Source organism: Schistosoma mansoni, chromosome 6 (assembly GCF_000237925.1).
Source record: "Schistosoma mansoni strain Puerto Rico chromosome 6, complete genome".
NCBI classification, from domain to species: Eukaryota; Metazoa; Platyhelminthes; class Trematoda; order Strigeidida; family Schistosomatidae; genus Schistosoma; species Schistosoma mansoni.
Window position 1 is genome coordinate 5843407 of NC_031500.1, and position 7370 is coordinate 5850776.

The window sequence follows — 7370 nt, forward strand, 5'->3', positions numbered from 1 at the left end:
ACGCGTTCTAGTACCTGGTCTAGTTTCTTCTGCAGGTCCATTTTATCTACTGCCATAATTATGATGTCGTCTAAGTAAGCTGCTGCCCCTGGAATACCTTGTAACATGGTATCCATAACTTGCTGAAAAATAGAAGGCGCTGTCTTCACCCCAAAAGGTAGTCGGTTATACCGGAACAGACCTTTGTGTGTGTTGATCGTTAAAAGATCTTTGCTTTCATCAGATACTGGGATTTGAAGATATGCGTCTGATAAGTCCAATTTCGCAAAATATCTGCCACCGTTCAGCTTAGCGAAAAGATCTTCTGGTAAGGGCAACGGATACTGATGGGACTCTAGAGCTTCATTTAATCCTGTGGAGTAGTCTGCACATAGACGGACACTTCCATTCGACTTCTTGACCACCACTATTGGTGCAGCCCAGTTCGAGAAGTTCACAGGCTCGATAACACCCATTTGCTGAAGTCGCTGTAATTCCTGTTCGACTATTGGAAGAGCAACATAGGGCACAGGTCTTTTAGGTCGAAAAATGGGAGTAGTTGCAGGCTTTAGAGTTAGCACTGCTTTAGCCTTCGTGCACTCGCCTAATCCTTCTTGAAACACGTCTTGGTGTTTTTGTAGCATGGCACTTTTCTGACTCCACTCTGAGGTGTTGTAAGTTGTGATTCGTTTACAGATACTGTTAATAGAGTGGTCTGCTAGGTCAAGTGTTTCTATAAGATCCAACCCCATTAAGTCGAGTGCTGGCTTCTTTGTAAGATACACTGTTGCATTTGTTGTTACCGCATCTTTAGACACAATACAAGGTATCTCTCCAACAATGTTTAACTTTCCACCTGATGCACTGTGTGCTATTTGTGTTGTTCGATGCACCGAGGGTCGCCCAATCTTCTTCCAAATTTCTGGACTTATCAAAGTAATATCAGAAGCAGTATCAAGCTGAAGTCGAATGCGGTGTTTATTAATATCCAAGGTTACGTACTTTCTCTGGCGGCAACTTCGAGCTTTGTTATGCGATACCAATATTCTTTTCGTTAATGTCGCAGACCTGTATTTCTTGAAGTAAGGTTTTGCAAAATGTCGTTTATAGTTTCTTTTCCTGCAGCTGGTTTCTATATGGCCCTTTCGATGACACTTACTACAACAATGTTCTTTATACGGGCAAAACTTCTTATAGTGCCAGTCTCCACATGCCCAGCATGGAGATGATGGTTTGCCGCCGTTATTACGATAATTACATGTGCTGGAACCTTGCAAGGATTTTCTCTTGACTGCATTGACGTTATGGAAACAGTTACCGCTTTCTACCTTTGAGGTATCATGCTTCAAGTTCACTAACCTTTGGCACTCGGTAGTAACTTCTTGTAGAGTTACGTTTGGACACTGTTCCATTTTACTTAAAATTCTGGTTCTGATGTCGGCGTCTTCTGAAGACTGTAAGCTGCATACGAAAACAAGACATTTGAATTGGTCTTCTGTCATTGCTGATAGTTTAAAGCGCTCACATTCACGATTAACTATGCTAGCATGTTGCACCCAATCATCGTTGCCAGCTTTTACTATCTTCAAGCACTGATACCGAATATTGAACAAGGAAGACTGTTCACCGAAAATTTGCGATAAAATTTTAACTGTTTCTTCGAATGAAATGTCTCTTGGGTTCTTGGGCAGAATGTAATTAGTGTATCGTTCATGCTCAACGGTCCCCAGCTTTCGTAGTAGCACCCTGATCTTGGCAGCATCATCAAACGTTTCTAGGTCAACATTAAATACATCTTCATATTTCTTGTACCAAGATTCGAATGTTACACCAGCCAAACCATCAAAATGAAATTCATGAATAGAATCAATGACATAATCAGCATGCGATTTAGCAGAAGCATCTGTAAGTCCATTCTTGTTCAGGTTCATTTGCTGGGTCAGTGTTTCAAGTATGCGAATCTGGAACTGCTCGAAACGTTTTTCATGGCGCTCAAGAAAAGCTTCAAATTGGTCAAAGATAATAGACATCTTGATAAATTACCCCGTCGCCAGTTGTTATGTCTTGTAGGTTGAACGCTTTATTCAGTTCTTACGCTATTCGGATAACCCCCAGACTAGCACTACTCAGCAACTCGAAGACCAGAGAGAAGACACGAGTAACAGAGAAAACCTTTACTGCAAGGATCAGTTTTGTACAGAAAATCGTAGGTATTTATAGATGTTTGCTTAAGTTAAATCAACATCCTAATTCAGCCAATCCAATTAACGACATATATTGCTACTGACCAATGGTAGCGTGCCACGTTGGAACTCCAGAATGTTCTGTCGAACTGTGATTGGTTGGGACTCTTTTTGAGCCTCTGGAGGCTCTGTTGGAGTTCGCTGGAAGATGACTTAACAGAAACATAGGAAAAAAAATCAAACCAATAAGAGATACAACCAAAACAAAGAAAAAAACAATGACAGATTTAAGGTCAACAAGATTCAATTAACATCGAGGTGTACAGGACAAGCGGTGAACCACATGTGGAGAAATTCGAACACTCCACTTCTACCAGAAGTTTGTGCTGATGATGTCTTTCAGAAAGACGATGAAATCTCCACGACCAAACCATCCAGATCAAAGAACAATAGTCCATCAAAAAAAGCAACGCCTGTACAAGGCAGGTTAATATGTACGTTGATGAGAAATATGAAGATTAAAAAACACTTGGCGGAAAAATATTTAAATATTCAGACATGACTTATGGAACTACATTTAGGGACCTAGAGTGTGTAATAGAATTTTCATAAGGCATTGCTGTGGTTATCTAAGCAACATTTATAAATATGTATTTGTTACAATGAGAACTAGAGAGCGTCGAGTCAATGTTGAATCTAATATGGTTCTCCTGAAAACAACATACTTTCCCACAACAGTAGGTTGTGATTTGATGCTATGAAATATATTTTATTCCAAAAACGGGTTTGGAAGTAGTTCATATGAAATGTGTTTGGCTCGCTGGTGTGAAGATATATATATGTGGTAAGAAGTATCAAAAACATGGTGGATCTAGCAAATTAATAAAACATGTGTGGATTATTTTCGGGATTCAGGTTATCCAACAGATTCGACGTACGAAAGAACAGTCGTGACAAGTAGTAATGATCCAAAAGGAATGGGAGTAAACACGCATTATTATAACCAACTACTGGGTGTGCGTGATGTTAGTAACTTTCTCACTTGGTTGAATCAGTAAAAATCTGAAACGTTCAGATAAGTCCGTGGCTCTCAGCATATGAACAACATGAAACGTGTTCAAGGTTGCAGAAACTTAATAATCGTGCGACCATTTTAAGAATTAGAACTACGAACTTATGAATATACCTATCGGAAGTGATGGTGTTGGCACCTTTTAAATTCTTTGGGGGAGAAATGACGTCTAACGTATTTCCGCAAGTACTGAGAATTAGTACTCTGTGTTAGCCCTTAATCACGCCACATATTATTAATATTTTTGCCATTTAGATCCAGAATTGTTGGAACAAAAGATAACTCCTTCTGTATTAAAAAATGTTTTCTTGCCGATGAGATACAGAACCCATAGGTTAAATTGGTCATTTCTTCTGAACACAATTGTATTGAGACCTGAAGAGCGCTCAACACATACTCAAGGTCATCGTTGGCTCAACTTGTCCTGACATGTGTGTGTGTAAGGCGTGTTATTCTCTGAAGTTCTTCTCTAGGTTTAGAAGCTTTCAAAGAATCCCTTAAGTATCATTTACCAGGGTTAAATGAGGATAGTCTCAAGCAAGTTTGACATTAATTGTATATCATTTTGTCAGGTTGGCACTGAAGGGTATCGCTGGAGAAGATGACCTCCAAGTAAGTACTCAGCTTTTCATATTCCAAGAAATAGACTTATAATTGGGTTAGGTTTGCCACAACCTATCTCCAACCACAGTGTGATTTTGTCTGGGCTGGGAAGGAGATTGACAAAGCACTTGTTAATTCTACGTATATCAACGGCAGTGAGTTCTCTTTGTCAGATTTGGCTATTTGGACTTTTCTAGAAAGTGAGTTAACGACACAGTAAATTTCCCGATTTCTTTTGCAACACAGCACCCTAATCTCAAATTGTTTGGTTATGGCTCGTTATATTATGTGGCAGTATTACTGGGTGGTTACTGGATAAAGTGCTAAATTTCGCATCTAACCGTTAAATGACGTTGCCGACAAGAAGTACGGAGAGCGATAGCCTGGTTGATACAGCCACAATTTTACAAACTCCCTAATAGTGCTGATGGGATTGTCTAAATAGTCTAGGGTTTCGAAAACTCAGTCTCATTAGAACACGACGCCGTCGCCTTGTGTATAAGTATATATCAACGGCTAGCATCGTTACTGACGAAAACACGATTACTATGCAAATATTAACTTTGCTTCACTAGTTCTGTCAGTAGTTGTGTCATTATCCCCACCGATCGGAAAGCCATAGCTTCAACCTCCCTGAAAAACTATTTAATAGTAGAGAATATTTATGTTTCAAGCAAGTACGACTAACCCAAACTGTCCACTGTATATCTTTGGGTTCTATTAAACCCCACCTGTAACCCTTCTAGATTTACTGCCGGTTTATTATTATTACTTAAGGAACATTGTTTACATACAGGCTTTCTAGTTCTACATTTTGAAAACGAATTATCTGAATCAAGTGAAATTTATGCATTCTGTATGTATTAAGATATATCTCAAGCAATTGTATGAAGAAATTTAGCTAAATATAGAGTTGTTATAATGCTGGCAACTGACATATCTTCAGACCACCACCTGGTTGTGGCCAAGATGAAACTGAAGCTAAAGAAACACTGAACATCTAGGGGAACAGCAATACAAAGGTTCAATACAGCCTTTTTTCGAGACAACAAACTCAACGAATCTAGGGTGACTCTCAACAACAGTTTCCAAGCTTTATGGGATCTACTGAAAGAACAAGAAACTACGATGGAGGACAACTGGAACGGGATCAAAGAAGCACTAACCTCAACGTGTCAGGAGGTTCTGGGTCACAAGAAGCATCACAATAAGGAATGGAATTCTATGGAAACCCTAGAAAGGATTCGAGAAAAGAATAAGAAAATAGCATTTAACAACAGTCGAACGCGGGCAGAGAAAGTCAAGGCACAGTGTTGCTGAACCGGATGAAAGATGCAGTAGACGCTCGACTTCGAGATCAACAGGCTGGGTTCCGCAATGATCGGTCCTGCACAGACCAAATTGCGACACTGCGGATCATCGTTAAACAATCAATTGATTGGAATTCGTCACTATACATCAACTTCATCGACTATGAGAGGGCGTTTGACAGTGTGGACAGGAGAACATTATGGAAACTTTTTCGACACTATGGAGTTCCTGAGAAGATTGTCAACATTATCCAGAGCTCGTATGACGGACTACAGTGCAAAGTCTTGCATGGAGGACAGCTGATAGATGCATTTTTAGTAAATACCGGAGTCAGTCGAGGCTTTCTACTCTCCCCCTTCCTTATTCTTCTGGTGATTGACTGGATTATGAAGTCTTTGACATCTGGTGGGAAGCACGGGATACAATGGACGTCTCAGAACCAACTAAACGATCTGGACTTTGCGGATGACCTAACCGTTCTATCCCATACACACGAACAAATATAGACGAAAACAACTAATGTAGTAGCAGCCTCTGCATTAGTAGGCCTCAACATACACAAAGGAAAAAGCAAAATCCTCAAATATAACACGGAGAACGCCAACCCAATCACATTTGATGGCGAAACTCTGGAAGAGATGGAAACATTCACATACCTGGGAAGCATCATTGATGAATAAGGAGGATCGGATGCAGATGTAAAGGCGAGGATTGGCAAAGCAAGGACAGCATTTCTACAATTGAAGAACATACGGAACTCAAAACAACTCTCAACTAATTTCGAAGTGAGAATCTTCAATACGAACGTCAAGACAATCTTACTGTACGGAGCTGAAACGTGGTGAACTACTACATCCATCGTCATGAAGGTACAAGTATTTATAGACACTTGTCTACGCAAGATACTCAAAATTCACTGGCCGGATACCACCAGCAACAGCATTTTATGGGAGAGGACAAACCAGCTTCCAGCTGAAGAGGAAATTAGGAAAAGACGTTGGAAGTGGATCGGACATACATTAAGGAAATAAGCAAACTGCATCACGAGGCAAGCCCTGACTTGGAATCCAGAAGGAAAGCGGAAAAGAGGAAGGCCAAAGAACACATTACGACGGGAAATAGAAACAGATATTAAAAGGATGAATGTTAACTGAAAAGGATTGCTCAGGACAGAGTTGGATGGAGAATGCTGGTGGGCAGTCTATGCTCCTCCATGAGGGTTAACAGGCGTAAGTAAGTAAGTAAGTTTAAGATTGAGGTTACAGATACGTTTAAAAAACGCTCATGTCTTGTTTATGTCTTTGAAATAAGCGTTTAGACTGTGTCCATTTCCCTCTATAAAATTCAGTACATTTATGTAGAAGTAGTAACTTTTTTAATTGAAATTTTTGTTAAATGCAAACCTAATCAGACGAAGCTTCGTGTTCTTAGTCACTGATATCTTTGGAGCATTGATTGCTTATTGTTAAACGGTTGGGTAATTAGTACTGAGATTAGGTATATACCGCTTTCCAGAAACGCTAAATCGGTCGATAAAGCTATAATCCGTCATCAGCTCTAATTAAGATAAGCCATACCATGAATTCATCTTTTATTTATTTATTTGAACACAAATATTGGTATATAGGGGAACGAAATACATATGCTCCACGCAAGTCACTTTATTTGTGTGTGGGCTGTGATACTGCTCGGGTGCCCAGATCGAACCAGGTGGTTTTCTTAGGGGGAAGCACTCGGAGACTTCGACCTGAAGGTTTGATCCACAAGATAGCGGAGCGACGTCAGTAGATGCAGTCCCATAGTATCCGGTGACTAACAATTGGTTCATACTCCACTTGTTTTCTCAGGATTCTGGAGCCGATGTGCACCATTGGTTTGGAATCAGGGTTTCTCAACTCCCCTAGGTGGATCCTTCATATCCACCAACTCGGTTGAAGCACCGGACATTCGCTTTTCGTCCTCTCACTTTCGTAAACAACACCTCCGCCACGAGAAGGCAGTGAGTAGGACTTCCCTGGCAGGGGCTATATACGCGTGGCCATGTGAAAGCATTTCGAGAGGGAGAGTGGACTCTCCCCACTCTCGGCCGTACCAGGCCATTTGCGGGAATTCATCTACCTTGACGTCCCATACCGTCTAGCATGCGAGTAGGTTAACGAAAAGCAATAGTGGGATCCTCTAGAGTCGACCTGCAGGCATGCAAGCTAGAGTATTCTATAGTC

The 7370-nt window shown here is 40.6% G+C and overlaps 1 protein-coding gene across 2 annotated transcripts in view; it reads left to right on the forward strand.

Moving 5' to 3' along the window:
- Positions 1-3611: 3611 nt before the first annotated feature.
- Positions 3612-7370, forward strand: part of Smp_138930.1 (putative glutamyl-tRNA synthetase, cytoplasmic (glutamate--tRNA ligase) (glurs)) — a gene marked incomplete at its 3' end in the record, with an annotated part of 36521 nt that continues 32762 nt past the window's right edge. The window contains exons 1-4 of one of the 2 annotated variants that reach the window (XM_018798069.1): positions 3612-3673; positions 3708-3750; positions 3807-3846; positions 3881-4037. In XM_018798069.1, coding sequence (XP_018653047.1) covers positions 3664-3673; positions 3708-3750; positions 3807-3846; positions 3881-4037 — 250 coding nt within the window. In that variant the 5' untranslated portion in view covers positions 3612-3663. Of the gene's footprint in view, positions 3674-3707; positions 3765-3806; positions 3847-3880; positions 4038-7370 lie in introns of both variants that reach the window. The other variant, XM_018798070.1, reaches the window with a different exon arrangement.